At 37.1% G+C, this 23,685-nt stretch overlaps 1 protein-coding gene across 1 annotated transcript in view; it reads left to right on the top strand.

Moving 5' to 3' along the window:
- The window catches only part of FAM13B (family with sequence similarity 13 member B), a 91,470-nt gene that overhangs the window by 34,726 nt on the left and 33,059 nt on the right, over nucleotides 1-23,685 (top strand). The window contains 5 exon segments of the mRNA XM_036064280.1: nucleotides 1,824-1,984; nucleotides 16,524-16,566; nucleotides 17,298-17,339; nucleotides 17,341-17,453; nucleotides 19,450-19,582. Of these exon segments, the coding sequence (XP_035920173.1) occupies nucleotides 1,824-1,984; nucleotides 16,524-16,566; nucleotides 17,298-17,339; nucleotides 17,341-17,453; nucleotides 19,450-19,582 (492 nt within the window).

Below are 23,685 nucleotides of genomic sequence, written 5' to 3'. Positions count from 1 at the left end.
AGGCCTAGAGAATTTAGTAAGTTGAGAGATAGTTAAGGGCACAGTAGGGATGTGAACATATATTTTTCTGCCTTCAAAGCTGGCTTTTGAGAACTTATTGTATTATGCTTGAAAGCAGGCAGTCTGTACTGGTTGATTAGGAGTGTTGTAGAATATCACAGGAAAATTGCCTTTCTTCTGGTTAAAGTCTGCTTTCTGAGGATATTTTATCAACTATGTTTGCCTGGGAAGAACACTACTGTTACACGTAGTGGTAAATTTATCCCAGGTATTTCCAGTGCATTTGGCTGGAATGGACAAAGGTATACTTTTACTGCTCAAGTGTTTTTAATGACTAGTATTTTTTTTTTAATTTTTTAATGTTTATTTATTTTTGAGACAGAGAAAGACAGAGCATGAACAGGGGAGGGGCAGAGAGAGAGGGAGACACAGAATCTGAAACGGGCTCCAGGCTCTGAGCTGTCAGCACAGAGCCCTACTTGGGGCTTGAACTCACGGATCATGAGATCATGACCTGAGCCGAAGTCAGACACCCAACCGACTGAGCCACCCAGGCGCCCCTTTAATGACTAGTATTAAATTATAAAAGGTGTTAAAGCAGTTTATGGCTAATGTCTTCTTTGAGATAGCTTTAAAATTTATTTCTTATATGGGAAAAAAAATACTTCTTGAAGTTTGTTTACTTATTTTGGGAGAGAGAGTGGGCGAGGGTGCACGTGAGCCGGGAAGGAGCAGAAAGAGAGGGAGAGGGAGAATCCCAAGCAGGTGTCCCTCATTTGAAAATATTTTGTTTTGGGGGAGCCTGCATGGCTCAGTTGGTTAAAGCTTCTGACTCTTGATTTCGGCTCAGGTCACGATTTCACAATTCGTGGGATCAAGCTCCACATGGGACTCCTTGATCACAGTGCAGAGCCTGCTTGGGATTCCCTCCTTCTCTCTGTGCACCTCCCCTGCTCTTGCATGCATGCATTCTCTCTCCCTCTCCCCCTCCCTCTCTCTCTCTCTCCCTCTCTCTCTCTCTCTCTTTCTCTCTCTTTCCCCCCCCCTCCCTCTCCCTCCTTCCCTCTCTCTCTGTCTCTGTCTCTCTCTCAAAATAAATAACTAATTAAATAAATAAATGAACATTTAAAGAAAAGAATATTTTGTTGGTTTTCCTTCTCTAATATTCACGGTCTTTTATTAGCGTGATTGTTTACTTATGTAGCCAGTTTGATAATGGAAGACATTTTATAGCCCCTGCCAGAAACAGAATTATAACCTTTGAGTTGTGCTTAATGGCCAAATTAGTGAGTTCCCTTTTGTAAGGTCCAATCTCCTCTTGAAAAATTCCATCTGAATCGTTTAGAAGTTAGTTGACAGTTTCTAAAACATACTTAACACCTTAAGGCAAAATTACTCTGCCCTTTTCCAACATTTACTCTGTGTTAACATCACTTGTTAAATGTACCTGGAAATTGGAGAGGTCAGTTAGAAATCTTTGTAACTATTCAGTTTATAAAACTGATTGGTTAGGAAATGAAGCTTTCTTAATGTTAACTAACTACAGTGTGCAGGCTTTCCATGGTGTGTGGTCTTACTCATGTTCCTAGTGATATGCTAACGCAATCATTACTTCGTGTTTTAAAATGTTACATTTGGTTTGAGGTTTTCTTCAAATATGGAAAAGTTGGCGATTACTTATTCCTTTGGAAAAATTGGTCCTAGGAAATGAAGTAAAAAATGAGTTGTCTGTGTCTTACATTTTCTTAGAATAGTATATCTTATATAATGTCAGTTAAAAGTTTCATTAAATTTTAATTGTCAATTTTGTCTTGTTTATGTAGGTTAATGAGCTTTCTGAGGAAGAAGAGGAAGATGAAAAGCTGGAACATATAGAAGAACTTCCAGAAGAGGGTGCAGAAAAATCAAGTGATATGGCAGAGGTGGTACAGTTAAGGATGACTGAAAACATCCTGGAACCAAATAGTGTTACAGCATCAACAAGGTATTATTTCAGTTGAAAGAACCTTAGCTTTTAAGAGTTTTATTCTAGGTGTAGATTCACTGAAGCAGTAAATCACACAAATTGTAACAATATGTAAAAGATTGGTTTATGTATGGAAAAGAGCAACAAGAAAATTTTAAGCAAACTTGATAAGGAAATTTCAAGTATTAGCATTTACACTTTTCTTTCGAGATAGAACTTTTACATTTCTTCTTTTTTTTTTTTTTTTAAATTTTTTTTCAACGTTTATTTATTTTTGGGACAGAGAGAGACAGAGCATGAACGGGGGAGGGGCAGAGAGAGAGGGAGACACAGAATCGGAAACAGGCTCCAGGCTCTGAGCCATCAGCCCAGAGCCCGACGCGGGGCTCGAACTCACGGACCGCGAGATCGTGACCTGGCTGAAGTCGGACGCTCAACCAACTGCGCCACCCAGGCGCCCCTACATTTCTTCTTAAAGTTTGTTTTTGTATTAGTGTGTTAGTTGGGTTGGGTAAATTTTCAGAACCTTTGGAAGTGGTTGAATTGACTTGTATTTCCAAGTTCTAGGCTAGAAGTAGGCTGTAGAGAGAGAACTCTGTGATGCATTACTATAGTGCTTTCCAGTCTTATTTCAGGTATGAAGTGATACTGTTTACATGGCATACTATGTAAACTTGGTAGGTGTGTTAGGATACAGTCATTGTCTTAATGCATAGCTTGGGCCACTGGACACACTGTTTAGAAAGCTTTAGAGAATTCAAGAAGTCTGCAGGTTTAGGTATTGCTCAATTCTGTGCTGTTCTCTGTAAAGTTCCATGGTTTACTAACCCTTACTAACCCCCTTTTCTAATTAGGGGAACAGCAATATATTGAGATCACTAGAATTTGTTGTTGTCTTTTTTTTTTTTTTTTTTGATCACTAGATATTTTTCATTAAATCTGTGTTCAATAAAATGGTAGTTAAAAAGCAGAGGAAATGATTTAAAAGCATTAGAAGGCAAAATGTCATTTAAACTACATAATACCAAAGGGATAAACTATCCATTGTCATTTAGAAAAATTATAAAGTGATTTAAGATACATACTGTCAAATACAACTCTTAAATTTCTTTGTGAGCTTCTAGGTCCTTGTATATTATGTATAATTTCTTCAAACATGATTGCAATTAGGGTATATTAACTTGTTCACTCTTTTGCCCTTGATTTAACATTGTTTGTGCTATTCTATGTTTATAAGCCCTTTTAATTTATTTGGGGTTAGGGCTCTTAACTCTAATTATATTAAGATATTTATAAACAGTATGCCAAACTATTTACCTATATCTCAATTATATATTTACTGTCCTTTTTTCTGGAAATTTTGAATTATTTTAGCTAGATTGTCTGTATTAAATTGCTACTGATCAACTTTTTAGGTTCTTAGGCCCCTTCTTTCTTCTTCTGAACTATTTGCATACATTTATTTGGCTCAACTAGTGATGAACTTTTCTTTGGCTTTTATAAGTATTTCCAGAGTGCTTAAAATATACAGCCTGATTTATATTGCCATTAGCAGTATTTTCTCCAGGACCTAAAGACAGGAGACAGATGGGAGTTCTTGGGGCACCTGGGTGGCTCAGTCGCTTAAGTGCCGACTTCAGGTCCTGTCATGAACTTGTGGTTTGTGAGGTCAAGCTCCACATTGGGCTTTCCGCTCTCACTGTAGAGACTGCTTCAGATCCTCTGTTCCCCGCCCCCCCCGCCCTTCCCCCACCCTCAAAAATAAATAGACATTAAAAAAAATAAAATAAATGGATGTTCTTTATTTTAAGTTAGAGTTATGCTTTCCAATACAGTGGCCACTAGCTACATGTGGCTATTTAAATTTTAAACTTGAACCAGTAAAAATTAAATAAAGTTAAAAAATCACTTTCACAGTTGTATTAGCCAGAGTTCAAGTGCTCGACGGCCATGGGAGTGGCCACTGTATTGGACAGTACAGATATAGAACATGTCTGTCGTTGCAGAAATTTCTTCGGGATAGCACTGATTTAATGATGTAAATTTGTTAGGTCTATTTATTTATTTAATTATTAGCAAAGTTAATATTCAAATACATAGCACTACGTGTTTCTTCTTTTTGGTTATCTTTCCAGTTTTGTAGACAATCCTCCTTTCTTCCAGCCAGGTAATTTTCAGATAGACTGGTAGGTAGGTGGTCAGGATTCCTTAAAGGCAAGTCACAGAAGTGGACCTTGTTAAAGGAAAGAAAAAAGACAGTTTATTAGCAGAATGACAGGTCTCAGAGTCAGAAGGAAAAGCAGAGATAACATTTGGAAACCGTGGAGAATTTAGTGGCAGGGTTATGGAAGAATCTCTAGCATGTGGCTATTTGAGAATTTCAGTTGTCTTTCTATCTGTCATTATACTCAAGGTCAAATTCCTCTGGAGTAGCAGGGGAGAGGGTGTGGCCTAAATTGCATCCACTGTCCAATCACCTGGCCAGGGTAGAACTGGTCATTGTAATTTATGTATCTACCAAGACCATTGGATAGGAAGAGGAACTAGTTTGCCACAGAAGAATGTGGCTATTTACCAAAAGAAAGGGATAGGGCTGTCAGACAGAAAGATAGGTGTCTACCAGAGTCATCTTTGAGATTTAGTGATGATCAAAATTTCAGTTAATATTTGTATATTAGCCTTTTTTGTAGTTTTGGCTGAATGATTGCATGAAGATAAAAAATACATTCTTTGGTTATCCACCATGGATGAAAGAAAAATAGGGGAGAGATATCCGTAGAGTGCACAGCCCTAGAATATAGGGAGCATTAATAAATTTGTTTTAGGGAATTAGTGGATACTGTACTTCATGAAACTGGAGATTGAACTTTTGGTAACTTTTAACGTGCCATCTTGTTGAATTTTTCTGTGAGGTAGTTCATAAACATTTACTACAGTGTTAGGTCGCTACTCTTTTTCTCTTCAGAAGTAGCTGTGGGAAAATATGTTAGAAACCTAAGGGAAATAAACATTTTAAAAAATTATTTAATGTTTATTTAAATAAAAAAAAGTTTATTTATTTTTGAGGGAGAGGCAGAGACGAAGACAGAGCATGAGTAAGGGAGGGACAGAGAGAGGGAGACACAGAATCTGAAGTAGGTTCCAGGCTCTGAGCTCTCAGCAGAGTCCGACGTGGGGCTTGAACTCACAAACCGTGAGATTTATGACCTGAGCTGAAGTCGGCCGCTTAACCAACTGAGCCACCTAGTCGCCCCAATGTTTATTTATTTTTGAGAGGGAGACAGAGTGCAAGCAGGGGAGGGCAGAGAGAGAGGGAGGCACAGAGTCTGAAGCAGGTTTTAGGCTCTCAGCTGTCAGCACAGAGTCCCCCATGGGGTTCAAATTCACAGGCTATAAGCTCATGACCTGAGCCCAAGTCGGTTGGTTAACCAGGTGAGCCACCCAGGCAAATAAACATTTAATGATGGTTTAAAAAAGCAGTTATCAAATTTTTTGTTTTCACATGTTAAATTCTTAAAAATTATTGATGACTACAAGACCTTTGTTAATGTGGATTATACCTGTAGGCATTTACCATGTTACAAATTAAAACAGCAAATTTAAGCCACTGGAAGTGTGGCTTTGTTGGGTTGTAGTTTGGAAGATGCTTGTATTTGCAGCTGTAATACAGCTGTTTTTATGTAACACAGCTGTTATGTTTTTCTATTGATAAATTCCACCTCCTTTATTAGTTCTCAGTCAGCAGTTTTCAGTTTTTTTTACACTTTAGATTTATTTAGAACCCAAAGAACTTTTGTTTCTGGGGGTTATGGCTATTGGTATTTACATTATTGGGAATTAAAATTGAGAATTTTTTTTTTATTGAGAGAGAGACAGAACAGAGGAGGGGCAGAGAAAGATGGAGAAAGAGAATCCCAAGCAGGCTCTGCACTTGTAGTGCAGAACCCGACACCTCGATCTCATGAACCGTGAAATCATGATCTGAACTGAAATTTAGTCAGACCCTTAACTGATTAGGCCACCCAGGTGCCTCAAAACTGAAATTTATATATTTTTTAAAGTAGCAATAAACCCATTAAATGTTAATGTAATGAATTTTTTTAATTTTTAGAGCAAGAGCATGCACACGAGTAGGGGAAAAGGACAGAGGGAGAAAGAGAATTTTTTTTTTAGTGTATATTTTTAAGAGAGCATGAATGGGGGAGGGGCAGATAGGGGAGGACAGAGGATCTGAAGCAAGCTCTTTGTTGTCAGTGAACCTGATGCTGGGCTCAGATTCACGAGCCGAGCCGTGAGATCGTGACCTGAGCCAGAGTCTGATGCTCAACTGACTGAGCCACCCAGGCACCCCAAGAGAGAATCTTAAGCAGGCTCCATGCTCAGAGTGGGGCCCCAATGCAGGGCTTGATCCCACGACTCTGGGATCGTGACCTGAGCTGAATTCAAGAGTCGGATGCTCAACTGATTGAACCACTCAGGCACCCCGAATTCACATTCTTTAATATCACCACTGATTGTATCAAAAACATCTTTAAGTACTGGGACATTATTGAATTTATGAAGATAGGGGTTTTCAAAAATTCAAATGTTTGCTTGAAAACTCAAATTTTAACAGTATTGTCACTTGTTTTTCTTAAAGTTGCAGTCTTGCTCATTTTTGAGAAAATGTCTGCCAGATATTCAGGTTGGAATAACCATAATTTGTCAGCTGACCTTTCCAATGAAAATGGTGTTCCATGATAAAAGTTCACCTGTCAACTTAAACAGACAACATCGTACTACGCTATGCCTCAGAAGTGTTTTATGTGTACTTCCCATTTTTGTCATACCAAGTAAAAAAATGAAGTATACTCAGAGCTGAGATAAAATTAATAATTTTTCTGCTGCTTCATCAAGGATTGGTCTCCTTTTTAAAAAATCACAAGTGAGGGGTGGTGAAGAATGCAATGGCCATGGTATGGTTTGGTACCACTTGCCTGGATTTGTGCTAAGACCCCAAGCATTTTTTTCTACCATTGATTTTGCTTCCTTATGCAAATGTCACCACAGTGGAAAAAGGCAAATGTTATGAAAATAGTTTTGGTCTTTTTGTTCACAGACCACCCTTTGAGAACCAGTGGTTTAAATATTTGTGTAGGAGTTGTACTGATCAGTCTGTTTATGCATCCATTATTTCTGTATATCATTTGCTATTAGTCATATTTTGTGATGATTTGAACTGCCTTCAGAGTGGAAAAAATGCTGGGGGTTAGGTATAGGTAGTTTAGGATATGTAAAAACCAGGTTGCTTCTGAGGCTTCATCTTATCCATGAGGTCCATGAAAATCTCAAGATCCTTTCCAAAGTGACTGTATCTGTAGATAAAGAATTATTGCTCTCTCTGCACATACTTGTCTGTTATTTACCTTTGTTGTTTAAATGTACAAATTTTAGGGGAATCTACCTTGAAAAAATTTACAGAGGTAGGAGAGTTCTGAACAAGTTTTTCACTTTTTTTTTTAATTTGTGCCTCATATATTTTACCTAGGCTTCAGGTTTAGGTAAATTTTATTTTTTTTATTAAAAAAATTTTTTTTAATGCTTATTTATTTTTGAGAGAGAGAACATGAGCAAGGAAGGGGCAGAGAGAGAGGGAGACACAGAATCCGAGGCCGGCTCTAGGCTCTGAGCTGTCAGCACAGAGCCTGATGCGGGGCTCCTACCCACGAACCGCGAGATCATGACCTGAGCTGAAGTCATACACTCAACTGACTGAGCCACCTAGGTGCCCCATTTTTTTATTTTTATTTTTAAAAAAACACTTATTTATTTTTGAGAGTGAGAGAGCACAAGTCAGGGAGGGGCAGAGAGAGAGGGGGGGAGACAAAGAATCTGAAGCAGACTCAAGCCTCCCAGCTGTCAGTGCGGAGCCCTACACTGGGCTTAAACCCACAAACCGTAAGATCATGACCTGAGCTGAAGTTGGATGGTTAACTGATTAAGCCATCCTGGTGCCCCTAGGTAAATTTTAATGTATACTCATGTTTGCAGAACTATACATCAAAAGGTTAATTGGCAGGGGCGTCTGGGTGGCTCACTTGGTTTAGTCTCCGACTATTGTTTTAGGCTCAGGTCATAATCTCACAGTTGTAAGATCGTGTCCCACATCAAACTGTGCTCTGGGTGTGGAGCTTGCTTGAAATTCTCTCTCTCCTCCCCTCTACCCCCCCGACTTGCACTTGCTCTTTCTCACTCTTTCTCTCTCTCTCAAAAAAAAAATTAATTGGCATTCTTATATTCTTATAAAGTTCATTTATAATTGTGCTTTGCCTTCGTAAACCTTGGAATTCAGAAATGAAAATTTCAGTATCTTTTTATGGGCTGTTGATGCTACGGCTTTATTTTTGTGAGTTCATTGGTTTCTGATGGTTTGTTCTTTTTGGGTGTAGTGCAGGATAAAAGGTGTAGTGTTTGAGGAAGAGCTCTGAGTTTAGGGTTTTGAGATTAGTCTCTACAAATTCATTCTGTGGATGCCTTATTGTTGAGGAAATGGGCCCTCAGCTGACTGACTACAGGTGGTTCAGAAAGGTAGTCATAACATTTCCCTTCTTTCATCCATTGAATCCAGTAATTTGCAAAATATTTGTTTGGCAGTCCATTACGTTTTCACTAGCGAGGTTCCACTAAAGAGGAGGAAAATGTGGGGTGCCAGAGTGGCTCAGTTGGTTAACTGTCTGACACTTGATTTCAGCTCAGGAAAAATGTACGTTGTGGAAGTGTCAGAATTGTTGGGCAGGGAAAAGTAGAATTTATGCTTTGGGTCATAAGAAAGTTCTATTAAAGTAAAAATTGTTTTAAAGTACCAGAGCACAATAGATATTGACAAGTTCTCTTTCTTTTCCCTCCCCTTGCCCTATAAATGATGCATTTAATGTTTTAAAGACTTGTAGTTACTATTACTTACTGACTTTCTAGTTGTAAAGAATCTTTCACTTTATTCTTATCATAGTTATAGGGTATTCCCAAGTTAATAGGAAGAGTGAAGAAAGACTTTTGCTTTTGGCTTGAAAGGAATATATGATTTTTCTTGTTTTAATATATATTTACTTTTTGAGATGATTGTTTTTAAAATTATAGTTTTGGAGTATAGAAATTATCATAATTTTAGATTTGAAAAATTAACCACTAATGGTTTTCTAAATATGGGTAACAAATGAACATTAGTAGTATTGTACTTTTTGTGTACTGTTTTATCAATTTCATATTAGTCATAACTTCTGTCTTCAGATAGGGTAGTATGACTAATGCAAACAGATTGGTTTTTCTGCTTTATGTTGGAGTAGGCTTAAATATTTCTACAGGAGTGCTACCCAGATTCAAAATTTTGTCCCCTTTTCCCTCTGTCCTGCAAAATTGCACAGACTTGGGAAGAAATTTGTGGACTCTTGATTAGGTCTCTCCTTGTCAGTAGTGACCTCATGTTGCAGCCTGCTTCCGTTTAGACTGCAGCTCTGATAATTGCTCAGCAGTTTTTATAAGCCCATCACCATCCTTTATGGTGTTTGAAGTCTCTTTACCTGATTTTTTTGTTGGGAGATGCCATGGGTTCAGAATGGCTTGCAGAGCTCTGTTGCACAGGTAAAGTGATCCTTATCAGATTTAATTGAAGCAGAGCTGCAGTACTTTTATGAAGTGTTATTTATAACATTAAATATTTGTAATTGAGAAATTAAAATAATAGTAGTTCCCTATGATCACTGTATTTGAATTACAAAATACTTATAATTGGAATAAATGGCTGCAAGATTGATTTTATGTAATACTCTCAAGAAGATTACATGTTTGTGGGCAGATTTAAAAATAGAGTTAACAGAAGGGAGAAAAAGGTCAGAGAATGACTGTATTCTTTTTTTTTTTGTAATCTTTTAATATTGTACTTGACTAAGGACTTTAAAATATGTATGACCCTTGTAAATTATTGTTGCTTCTGTTAGTCTGGTCTTCTTTGGGGGTTTAGTGAAAATCCCCATCAGGTGGGTTTTGTGGCATCTGTCCATATAGTACCTAATAATTGACTTTAAATTTGTAAGCAGTTATTTTTCTTTTGTCTTTATTTATCAGAACTCACATCCTCTTGATTCCTATGCTATTTTGTTGCTGTTACAGATGGCATAATTGTATTGATAAATCCTTTTTACAACCATAGATGTGTGTTAGCCATGGTTTGTGCATAAGTGCTTTCTACCCAAAGAAATTGGCTAAGTCTGAAAATAATAAATTCTTTGAAGTCTGAAAACTAAATCATTCCTTTGTCCTTTACAAGGTCAGAGAACGAATTTGTACAGTCAACTTCTGTAGCCTCGTGAGTGACAATCTGACTTATAAAGTATAAAATCTATTTGATTTATTTACTAAGGCTTTTTGGGCTGGGGAGAAGGTCTGTTGAAAGCAGTTGTTTGATTGTCCCTCCATATCTTTAGGGCTAAAGAACCTTTACTCTTACACTAATAATCTAGCTCATTGATTATTACTACATATAGATATATACAAATACATATATACATGTATTTGTAATTTAATCCCAGTATCATTTAAAAGGGATAGGAAACAAAAGATCAACTCTGTTGATCTATCCAAATAGGACCATTAGAATTCTTGCTTTTTTTTTTGCTCTTTTGGATAACTGGAAGATTATATTAAAGTTTAGTCATTTTGGAAGCTAGAAATAAATCTAGCAACTTTAACTTCTAGTATGGATAAGAATTGTCAGTGGTATTTATAAAAAAAATGTAGACTTTTGGGGAGTGCCTGGGTGGCTCAGTTGGTTAAATGTCCGACTTCAGCTCAGGTCATGATCTCATGGTTTGTGGGTTCGAGCCCCATATCAGGCTCTGTGCTGACAGCCTAGACAGAGCATGGAGCCTGTTTCGGATTCTGTGTCTCCTTTTGTCTCTGCCCCTCTCCTGCTTGTGCTGTCTCTCTCTCTCTCTCTCTCTCTCAAAAATAAATATTAAAAAAAAAAAAAGTAGACTTTTGGACCCTACCTCCTCTGGGAGGGCCTCAGAAATCTGTTTTTTAAAAGCTTTAAAAAAATTGGGAAATAAGTCATGCACACAGAAATAGGCATCAATGTATATAGCAAAGCAAGTTAGTCAAAGCACATATCTTTGTAACCACCATCCGCATCCATCCGCATCTAGAATAAACCCTGATAGCACCCCAGTAGGTCTCACAGTCCTGATCTCTTCTCTCCCCTTTAACGGTAACCACTATGCTAACTTTTTGACACTGGTTTTAGCTTTATGAAAATTAAATGTCACTGTGTATATATTTTTGATCCAGCTGCTTTCACTAAACATTGTATGTGAGATTTGTCCATGTCGTAGGTCATTGTGGTTCATTTTATTGCTGTAAAGTATTCCATCCTAAGATTACACATCAGTGATCCAATTTAATATTGGCAGACCTTTGGATTATTTTTACTTGTTGATTATTTATTTTGTTGTGTACATTTTTTTTTTAAGTTATTTTCTGAGAGAGAGAAAAAGCGCAAGTGAGGGAGGGGCAGAAAGGGGGACAGAAGATCCAGAGTGGGCTCTGCGATGACAGCTCATGGACCATGAGATCATGAACCGAGCCAAAGTCGACGCTTAACCAACTGAGCCACCCACATGCCCCTGTCGTGTACATTCTTATATACATCTTCTGGTGCACGTATGCATGTACATGAAGACATAAATTTGACTTTTAACTTTTGTAAATATTACCAAATTGTTTCCCAAAGTGCTTGCCCCAATTTACACTAACAGTGCATGAGCATTCCCAGTGCTTCGCATCTTTGCCAACACTTGGTATTAACAGTTTTGGAGGATATATAATATTATTTCCTTGTCATTTTAATAGGTTCATCCCCTTTTCATGTGTGTATTATCAGTTAATTCTTTTGTGAAATAGCTGTTCTGTTTCTTGATTTTCTGCTGTTTTTTTCCTTGTTGAATTGTAGGAGCCCTTTAAAAGTATGCGTTGGAAATATCTTTTTTTTTTTTTAATTTTTTTTTCACGTTTATTTATTTTTGAGACAGGGAGAGACAGCATGAACGGGGGAGGGTCAGAGAGAGAGGGAGACACAGAATCTGAAAGAGGCTCCAGGCTCTGAGCTGTCAGCACAGAGCCTGATGTGGGGCTCGAACTCACGGACCGCGAGATCATGACCTGAGCCGAAGTCGGATGCTTAACCGACTGAGCCACCGAGGCACCCCGGAAATATCTTTTCATTTTATGTTGTGCCTTTTCCTTCTCATATTGTGTCTTCTGAAGAGTGATTCTTAATTTCATTCAGGTTTACTGTTCTTTTACCTTTGTGGTTAATGCTTTTGGGGTTCTGTTTAAGAAATCTTTTCTAAATATATATTTCTGTATTATCTTTTTTTTACCATAAAAATAAATTTTATTTGTTTTATTTTTTTATTTACGTTTAAAATTTCAATTTCAGTTAGTTAACATTCCTATATTACCTTCTAAGAACTTCTATTACTTCTAAGAATTACCTACTGGTAACCTTCTATTACCTTCTAAGAACCTTCACATTTCTTGTTTAGGTGTATAATCTACATTATATTATATTGTCCTTGTGTGTGAGACGGTTGCCAACTTATTTTTTTCAATATGAGTTTAACAAATTGTCCGAGTACTCATTTTTGGAAAGACTGCCCTTTTCCCTGCTTTCTGTAGTACCACCTTTGTTCCTTATCAAGTGTGTATTCATGGGTACATTTCTGTTCTGTTTGTTTTTCTCTTGTGCCAGTGCTATGTTATTTTTGCTTTATTGTTTTTGGGGTCTGGGGTGGGGTATAGATCTCCAATAAATAGCACTGTCACCCCAGGACAGTGTGATATAGGTGGTCCGTGGATCAAATCCTTGTTTTAGGGGTTGTAAGAAAGCCTCCACATTCTGGCTTAATCTTTACTAGCCTGTGTGTGTATAATTATAAAACATGCTATTTTAAAAATTATTATGTATAATTATTTATATATATTTTATCTTAATCTTTGGATTTGCATTTCTAGTAAGTTTTCTTATATCCCTGTCTCTATTAGCATTTTAATTAATCTTAATCTGATGGGAAAAGGTGAGAATATTCTTCTGAGATAGTTAAGTAAGTAGTTACCTAACAATGGCAGATTTGAAAAATAACAGAGGATATATACTCCCACAAAAGTTAAAACATGATATTAGGCCTTTAGTAACAGACTGATGGACTAAGTAGTTGAGAATTAGAACTTGTTGAGATTTTGGTGCTACAGTACAGGAAAAGCTCACCAGAAGCCACAAATTAAATGCGGAAGGGAAGGATGTTGGATTTATACGTTTTCTTCACACCATTTGACTATACTACACTGTCAGGTATTAAAAACAAAATACGTCTAATCATGTAAGTATGTAATGTGTGTAAGCTTAGAAATTGCAAGTATACTGAGGAAAATATAACTGATCAGACCATGTAAAGGTAGATCTTCAATAATTAAATAGGCAACCCATAAAGGAAATGAAAAACTATAAACAACACAATCATTGTAGCAAAATATCAGAAAAAGACTTAATCTTAGTTGACATTTAAGCACTCTGGAGGAAGACCTTCCTTTATCTTTCTTGTTTTGTTTTGTTTTGTTTTTTTGCGGAAGTCACTAAGTGTTAACTTTCAGCTCATTTGAAACTACTAGAAATGGACCCATGGCTAAACTCTTTTTGTGCCACGTTATATGTGATTTTTCTACCACTCATGTTTCCATCAGAAATGAACTTCCCAAAAACATCATTAAAATTTGAAAAATTTTAAGTATTTCCCTTGAGGGTATCAAATGAAAGCATTAGAACTAAGAATAATCTGTTCATGAAAACTAGCATAATACTGGCTGTTAAAATTTTTTTTTATAAAGCTGAGAGATGTTATGTGTGCCAAACCAGAGTGCTTACTGTTGTCTGATAAAGCAATGTGCAATTTGCTACTATATGTTTACTGTAAGGGAGACCTGAAGATTACTGCATGAATGGTAAATGATGTTATTGGTTTTCCTGCAGAGATCCTGTGAATATTCATCTGATAGACTTTGTTTCTTATGTTGGGTAGAGTTTGTGTTGGCACATTTACAGGGGATCTTTTCATAAAACTGATTTAAATTTACTTTTTAAAAGTGACTCTTTATTGAGTCACAGACATACAGAAAAGTTCACAAATCATAAGGTTATTGAATTATCAAAACTCACTAGTATAACCCCCACCTGGGTTACTACTTCCTTCTCAAATTCTTCCCATCTCCCTTTTTGCAAAAGTAGCTGCTCTGTGGCTTCTGTGCTATAGATTACTTTTTTCTGTTAACTATTTTTTTCTTTAAAAATCAACTTTGAGCAGCATCTGGGTGGCTCAGTCAGTTAAACATCCTAACTCTTGATTTTGACTCAGGTCACTGATCTCACTCTTCGTGGGATTGAGCCCCACATTGGCTCTGTACTGACGTTGTGGAGCCTGCTTGGGATTCTCTCTCCCTCTTTTTGCCCCTCTCCGCTCTCTTTCTCTCTCAAAATAAATAAACATTTTTAAAAAATCAACTTTGAGGCTGTATGTTTTCACTCAATAAAATGCACTTTATTGTATTTATTTATTTTTTAAACGTTTTTTATTTATTTTTTGGGACAGAGCGAGACAGAGCATGAACGGGGGAGGGGCCAGAGAGAGAGGGAGACACAGAATCGGAAACAGGCTCCAGGCTCTGGGCCATCAGCCCAGAGCCCGACGCGGGGCTGGAACCCACGGACCATGAGATAGTGACCTGGCTGAAGTCGGACGCTTAACCGACTGTGCCACCCAGGGCCCCCAATAAAATGCACTTTATAAAGTACACATTTGCATGTATGGTTTACAACCACCACTGTCAAGACACAGACTGTTTACCATCACCCAACAGTCTGGCCCCATGTCACGACTGATATCCTTTCTGTCACTGTATCGATTAGTTATTAAAAAATTTTTTTTTAATGTTTATTTTTGAGAGAGAGTGAGTGCAGGAGAGTCAGAGAGAGAGAGGGAGACACAGAATCTGAAGCAGGTTCCAGGCTCTGAGCTATCAGCACAGAACCTGATGGGGGCTGAACCCACAAGCTGAGAGATCATGACCTGAGCTGAAGTCGGACACTTAACCGACTGAGCCGCTCAGGCGCCCCACTGTATAGATTAGTTTTGCCTGTTTTAGAATTTCATGTAAATGGAATCCCCTCTAGTAGGTACTCTTTTGTGTCTGGCATCTTTGCTTTGCATAATGTTGAGATTCATGTTCTTGGCATTTTTCAGTTGTTTGTGCCTTTTATTTAAAAAAAATGCTGAGTGTATTCTGTCGTAGGATGTCCTACAATTTGTTTCTGTATTCACCTGTTTGGGTTGATACCTTTGGCTATTACGAATAAAGCTGCTATGCTTGTGCAAGGATTCCTATGGAATTATACTTTCACTTCTCTTGATTAAATACCCAGGAGTTACAATTGTGGGCTCATTTAGGAAGTTTTTTTTTTTTTTTTTTTTAAGATTTATTTTTTAAATAATCTCCACACCCAACATAGGGCTCAAACTCACGTCCCCGAAATCAAGAGTTGCTGGCTCTGCCAACTAAGCCAGCCAGGTGTGCCCCCGCCCGTTTTTCCCCCATTTGGTAAGTTTTATAAGAAAGTGCCAAACTGGGTGCCTGGGTGGCCCAGTTGATTAAGTGTCTGACTTGAACATGAGTTCGAGCCCCGCGTTGGTCTCTGTGCTGACAGCTCGGAGCTGGAATGTGCTTTGGATTCTGTGTCTCCCTCTCTGATCCCTCCCTGACTCTCTCTGTCTCTCTCTCTCTCAAAAATAAATAAACATTTTTTTAAAAAGTGCCAAACTGGCTTCCAAAGTGGTTGGAACATTGTACATTTCCACCAGCAGTATATAAAGTTCTAGTTGCTTCACATCCTCACCAACACTTTATTTTAAACATTTTAGTGGTGTCCACATTTCATTGTGGGTGTCAGTTGAACTTTTAACTATGGTAAAAATGGGATTATTTTGTCTATTTTTATAAGTATCAGTAGATACTGTGGTGCAGAATTGGCTGAGGAAGGTCTGCTACTGGCACAGTGAATGAAATAGTCTGATTTTTGGTATCCATTTTGCCTTTTTTTGTGACTTGAATAGTAGCACATGCTGTTACTCTTGGCAGGGAGTACGGAAATGAGCACTGATGCCTTCATACTATCCTAGATGCGGTGCTTTTGTTGGGCTAGTAGTATTACACTTTTTTCCCCTTCAGCCTTGGAATAGGTCAGTGTTTCTTCACTTGAGCACCAAATGAAGTAGTTGCCTATATACATGGGTATGTATAGTTTTGTATGAAAAATAAATTCTTTAGAAAATTAGCATCACATTGTGCCAGAGATGAACATGTAACTTAGGTCATGGTCTCCTGGTTGTGTCAAGGTCATGCAAATGTGGCAGTTTTCAAACACTTCATGAAGTAATATTGAAAAGTTTTAATAGCGTTTTTCTTTCTTTGATTACAGTGCCCATTTATCTCCCAATCAGCATCTTACCAGCCTCTGCAGAGTAAGTAGTATACTTAGAGAAGACAAATCTGTTTTTTAATATAAAAATATTACTAAACTGTGGAAATTAAAATCATGGTATGTATCATGCCTTACTTTAGAGGAAGGACTGTACCTAAGTTAGTGAAACCTAGTTAATATTTTATATACTGCAGTAGGAACAAATACATATGTATATGTATATATACATATGTGTATGTATATATATGTATATTATATATACAGACTATATATACATATATATACATGTATAGAATAAAGATTGAACTTTCTTCAGATGATCTTTTTGATCTTCTGAAATGATTCAGAAATGTCAGTAGGTCTCTTTAAGTAGACTTCATGTAAAAATATGGACAGGGTCCTTACAGTTTTCTTTGATTTAGCTAAGTATTGACAAATTGTTTTTGCGTTATAAATGTAGCTTTGAAAAGTCTATTTAAATGGTTTTCTGTATAGTTGCGAGGAATGAATACTGGGACACCTGATCCTTCCCACCTTGCGTAGTAATAGTGATAGTATGGTTGATTTGTCTATTAATTTGGGCAAATTTCTTTTAAAAATTTAACCTAGTATCATGTATTCCTTTTGTATGTTTCTTTTTGTATGCTAGCTTATACATTTCTGTACCCTGATAATTTGTTTTACTAGTCATTGGTTTTAATGTTTATATTTATGTGGCCAAATGCCCAGTTAGGGTGACTGCTTCTTACTAAAATGTGTTCTGTTTTGTAGCATTTTAGAAGAACAATTAGAGCAGCTGTGGAACAGCATCTTTTTTGATCTGCAGAGCAGCATAGATCATGATTTTAAGAATTTACAACAGCAAAGTCTGGTGTGTAATAATGAAGCAGAAAGTATTAATTGTGATGGGGAAGGATCTAATAACCAGTAAGAAACTTTTACAACATTTTACTGTTATTTATTGTTATAAATGTTTGATTATCTTCTAAAACCATAGTTTACTTAAATGGGATCTTGGGGATTTCTGAAAGTGTGTGTGGAAAGTGACTGTATAAATTTGTATGTAAATTGTATATAGTTAATATTGAAAATCTAAATTTTCCATTAAGATGGTAGACATTAAGTCCAATACTGCCAGGTTTTCTCCCTGAGCACCAGATGAAGTAGTGAGCTTAGCTTTAGGGACTATGTTGTATGAAAATAACTTAAAAAACTTAAGACCCATACTGTGTGCAACACATGGTCTCACCATGAGAGACATGAAGTGATCTAGACAGCAAGGTACAGGGACACCAGATTGACTTTGCTTGTATTGCATAGTCATTAAGTGAAATAGTGAGCAGAATCATCCTTTGCTTTTTAAATTTTATCCCCTGTCACAAGCTATTACCCTGCTGGCCTCCCTGCATACTTTTTTTTAGGTTAGTTGTTAATAGTTGAATCTTGTATAAGTTAAAAGTATGTCTGTGCTGTGTGATGTTGTTCCACTTTTCATTGCACTTGTTACTTTTAAATGGATATAAAAAGCCTCATCTCCTTTCCTGTACCTCAGCCCTGCACTTGAGGGATAAATACGTGCCTTTCTCTGAGACCATAATGCGGTGATTTCATAGTTTTTATTAACAGTTTTTATTTGGAGGACAGATGAGAAAGATGTATGCAAATTTGGAGGGTTCATAGGAGGTAAAAAAAAAAAAAAGATTGGGTAGAGTGTTTCTTTTTTTTTTTTAATCAGATTTTTAAAAGGCCAAGTGTGTATAGTGCATTAGAATAGCTATCAAATATGAATTGAAACCGAAAAAAATTAATGATATGAAAACCAAGGGTTGCATATGTTTATTTTAGGAATACCATATTGTACAACTTGCAGGTGTGCTCTGTAGTCTGAAGAGATGGCATCACCAGCCTGTGGAGCTTTGTGGCCCTGATTTGTGTTGCTTTGAGGCATGATTGGAACTGATAGAACTGGATTGCTTAAAAGCATTGCTTTTAGAGTATTGGGCCGAATATGAAGGAAAATAGTATCTGAAAACAGCAGTAATAAAAGTTGAAAATAGGGGCGCCTGGGTGGCGCAGTCGGTTAAGCGTCCGACTTCAGCCAGGTCACGATCTAGCGGTCCATGGGTTCGAGCCACGCGTCAGGCTCTGGGCTGATGGCTCAGAGCCTGGAGCCTGTTTCCGATTCTGTGTCTCCCTCTCTCTCTGCCCCTCCCCCGTTCATGCTCTGTCTGTCTCTGTCCCAAAAATAAAAATAAAAAAACGTTGAAAAAAAAAAAAAAAGTTGAAAATAGTAGGAAAGTAGTCCAAAGGTTAAAATTCATATAAGTAGATTCCTTGGCGTTAGTCTTTAGTTTAGCTAGAGATCCTGAAAACCTATGCCCATGCTCACACAATAACCTTATTTTTATCTCTGAGGAAATAACTCATGTTCTATCATTGATGGTGGTATGGTCTTTGTAAACGAAAGCCTACTGCAGTATTTGCATATTCTGAATAATTATGTAACATGAAAAATTTGTAGTAGGAAACTACTGTTGTACTTGATAAAGTGTGGACACTGTGGTGTTTAGTGTCTAGTGCTAGACTTGTATTTTAATTGAAACAGATGATTATGATTGAGAGTATGCATTTGTAAGGGAAATTATTTTGGCACATAAATTATTCTTTCAGCTGTTCATTTGTTTATGAAAATTTTCAAAGGGAATAACAAACAAGGTAGTTTTCTCGCAGCATTCCCTGGAGAGACAAAAATAAACTTGGTGTGTTTAATAATCTAATTGGCAAATGAATAAAGTGTGGAGTTTTATGAAAGGACTCATTATCTTAACAAGTGGAAGATCAGATCATTATTGATATTTATTTATTTTAAAAGCATTACATATTCAACATTTGGCCTGATCTGATTTTTTATCTTCATTACTAGGGTTGATATTGCTGATGATATTATTAATGCCAGTGAAAGTAACGGAGACTGTTCAGAACCTGTGGCTAGCACTAATTTAGACAGTGAAGTTATGCAGCAAGATTTTGTATTTGAAGATGAAGAAAATAACCAGGTAAGACATGGAAAGAATAAAAGATCTTTGGGTTAGGTGTGCTAGACCTGCAACTCTGATTGCTTTGTGTATTCCTTTCATACCAGAAGTCATAGTTCATTATTGTTGACACACACATTTTTCTTGATTATGAGTCCCAAGAACATACACTCTATCAGTAAAGATCAGGAACCATCATTGGGTAGAGAAGTAGATATAAATATTTGAAAATATTTTCCTGAAAGGAAAACAAATGACATTGTTAGCTGAGGTGGTTGGTGGTATTATGGTTGTATTTTGTTCTTTTTAAAAGCTTTTTTTTTTTCTAATTCCCAATTTTTTCCTGAAGAACGCGGGATCTTTTCATAGAGAAGACCCATGAACTCATTTGAAAGTAGATTGTGGGGCGCCTGGGTGGCTCAGTCAGTTAAGCATCTGACTTCACCTCAGGTCCTGATATCGTGGTCTGCATTCCATGGGTTTGAGCCCCACATCAGGCTTTGTGCTGACAGCTTGGAGCCTGGAGCCTGCTTCGGATTCTGTGTCTCCCTCTCTCTGCCCCTTCCCCACTACACACACACACACACACACACACACACACACACACGCACTCTCTCTCTCGCTCTCTCTCTCTCCTCTCTCAAAATAATAAATAAACATTAAAAAATTTTTTAAAAAGTAACTAAATTGTTTTCACTGTCATAAATTGTCCATGGTTGCATTGCTTTTAAAGTAACGTCAATAAATATAGAAATTGGGGTGTCTGGTAGTTCAGTCTGTTAAGTGTCTGACACTTGATCTCAACTCAGGTCTTGATCTCAGAGTCGTGAGTTCAATCCCAGCTTTGGGCTCTGTGCTGGGCATGGAAAATAAATAAATAAAAAATAAATAAACACACACACACACACATGTATATACATATACGTACACAAAGCAGTATCTTTCTTTTAAATTATATCTTTTATTTTTTAAAATTTGCATCCAAATTAGTTAGCATATAGTGCAACAATGATTTCAGGAGTAGATTCCTTAGTGACCCTTACCTATTTAGCCCATCCCCTCTCCCACAACCCCTCCTGTAACCCTCAGTTTCTTCTCCATATTGAAGAGTCTCCTATGTTTTGTCCCCCCTCCCTGTTTTTATATTATTTTTGTTTCCCTTCCCTTATGTTCATCTGTTTTGTCTCTTAAAGTCCTCATATGAGTGAAGTCATCACTGACTGACTAATTTCACTTAGCATAATACCTCCAGCTCCATCTACATAGTTGTAAATGGCAAGATTTCATTCTTTTTGATTGCCCAAGTAATCCTCCAATGTATATATATATACCACATCATCTGTATCCATTCATCCATGCAGTATCTTTGTACAACATGTTTCACAGTTTAGTTTTGATAACTTTTTAAAATAAGATTCTTAATGGATAAGGAAGTTTTTATTCAGCATGTTTTCATTCTAAGTCATGAACTAAAGTGTAGGTAAAAAAGAATTTAGGGTCTGTCGACTGAGATTTGTATTCTGGCTTTGCCTTTTAATAGCAGTGTGACTTTGGCCAAGTTACCTAACTTTCCTTATCTGCTCCTTGATTTTCTTTAGACAGGTAGGGAGTAATGCTTCTGTTAGAGGATTATTATAAGTATCCAGAGAAGTAGAAGTATAAAATTATTTATAACTAGGAAACGTTCACTGAAGTTAAGTTGCTCCTGTTATTTTTACTCCACTTGTATATTACTTATATATTAATGCTTTTACTTATGCTGGTATATTAGATAAATCACTCTCTCTTAAACCTACTTCTGGTAACCTTTTGCCCCATCATTCCTCTGAAACTGCTTTTGCAAGGTACCAATGATGTCTGTTGCACATTTTACTTGACCTAAGAGTACAGTTTGATTTAATTAATTACTCCCACTACCTTGATAGGTTCTTTTGTTTTATTTATTTATTTATTCATTCATTCATTTGTTTGTTTTGTTTTGTTTTTTCCCCCTTGGCTTTCAGAATATCTCATTCTTCTCTGTTGTTTTCTACTTGACTGACTGCCCTGTTTCTTTGTTGGTTGCTTTTCGTGTTCTGAACCTTTGAAATTTGGAACAGCCCAGTGCCCATTTCTCGGATTGCTTATTTTCATTCACTCAGTTGGTAATATCATTTCATCTAATGGTTTTGAAATACTGTCTACCTGTAAAGATTTCCAAATTTATATCTCTAGTTGAGGCCTTTCTCTTGAATTTGATTCCTTTATCGAGTTGTTATACTTAACATCTCCACTTGAATATCTTGTAAGCATTTTAAGCTTTACAGGCACCAAACTGAATTTATAATCTTGTCCACATGGCTGTTCTTCTTTTTGTCTTTAAAATCTCAGTAAAGGGCAATTTCTTCTTCCATATGCATAGACCAAAAGCCTTGGGTCATCCTTGATTTCTTTCGCTGCACATCCCATTCTTTACAGAGTCCTGTTGGCAATACCTTCAAAGTTTATCTGGCGTCTGACCACTTTTTACCATTTTCATTGCCACCCTGTAGGTCCATATCAATATAATTTCTCCTAGATTAATAGATTAATATAGTCTTGGTAACTGATATCATCTTTGCCTTCCTGTGATCTGTTCTTAGCACAGCAGCCAGAGTGATTGTTTTAAAAGGAAAAGTAGAGAATTTTCCTTTCCTTTCTCTTCTCAGAACCTTCCATTGCCATCTAGGTATAAAAATAGAGGAATAGGTACTGCAGAAACACTGAATGATAGCTTAGTCTTTTTCTTTTTCTTTTAGTTTTTTAATGTTTGTTTATTTTTGAGAGAGAGAGAGGCAGAGTGCAAACTGGGGAGGGGCAGAGAGAGAGGGAGACACAAAATCTGAAGTAGGCTCAGCACAGAGCCTGACGTGGGGCTCGAACTCATGAACCGTGAGATCATGACCTGAGCCAAGTTGGTTGCTTAACCACCTGAGCCACCCAGGCCCCCCCCCGACAGCTCAGTCTTAAGGTTAGCTATCTGGATTGCTGTTTTCCCAGGTGTCCTGTGGTTTGCTTCTTCCTCTCACCTTGTAGATGTTTGCTCAGTTTTACCTTTTCTGTAAGGCCAAATCTCCTCATCACTCTGTATTAGTATTAGCAGGTCTTCCCATTGACCCACCCCATCTAGTCCCTGAAATTTCGGTCCTTTTCCCCCTTGCCCTTGATAGTGTTATCGCTATTGCACATATCTTTTAAATTAGTAGTTTACTGTCTGTCTCCCACCAGGGACTATAATCCCTCAACCCTTCATGAGGATTGAGATTTTTATTTGTTCATTATTGCATCCCATTATCTAGAACACATAGGTATTCATTAAGTATTTGTGGAATATGTGACGAATAAATGAGTAACATCTGGCACATAGTAGGCAACTAAATATATATATATATTTTAAGTAGGCTCCACACCCTGTGTGGGGCTTGAATTTAAAACCCTGAGATCAAGAGTCATGTGCTTTACTGACTGAGCTAGCCAGGTGCCCCTAAGTAAATGTGTTGAATGAAATTGGTGTATCATTTACTTTGTTAACAATGCAAGAATTATTTTTCCCCAAAACCTTTTTTTTGTTGTTTTTTTAAGAGCAGTTGTAGGTTTACAACAAAATGGAGAGGGAGGTATGGTAATTTCCCCTATGCTCCCTGCCCCAACACAGGCACACTCCCACATTATCACCGTCACTCACCTGAATGGTACGTATTTTACCAAGGACGAACCTGCCTTGACACATCATAATCATTCACAGTCTAGTTTACCTTAATGTTCATTCCTAGTGTTGTGCATTTCATAGGTTTGGACAAACGTAAAATGACATGTATTTGTTATAATATTCATACTGTGGTTTTTAAACTGTCCTAAACATCCTCTGTGCTCTGTTTATTTCTCCCACCACCCCTGCAACCACAGATCTTTTTATTGTCTGCATAGTTTTGCCTTTTCCAGAATCGTATAGTTGGAATTGTACAGTATGTAGCCTTTTCATAGTGGTTTCTTAGTAGTATGCATTTAAGTTACTTTCACATTTACTTCATGGCTTGATAGCTCATTTTTTAGTGCTTAGTCATTGCCATTGCTGCAGTGTACCACAATTTATTTATCCATTCATC

Source organism: Lynx canadensis, chromosome A1, assembly GCF_007474595.2.
Source record: "Lynx canadensis isolate LIC74 chromosome A1, mLynCan4.pri.v2, whole genome shotgun sequence".
Lineage (NCBI taxonomy): Eukaryota > Metazoa > Chordata > Mammalia > Carnivora > Felidae > Lynx > Lynx canadensis.
This window is presented reverse-complemented; position numbering and strand designations above follow the sequence as displayed.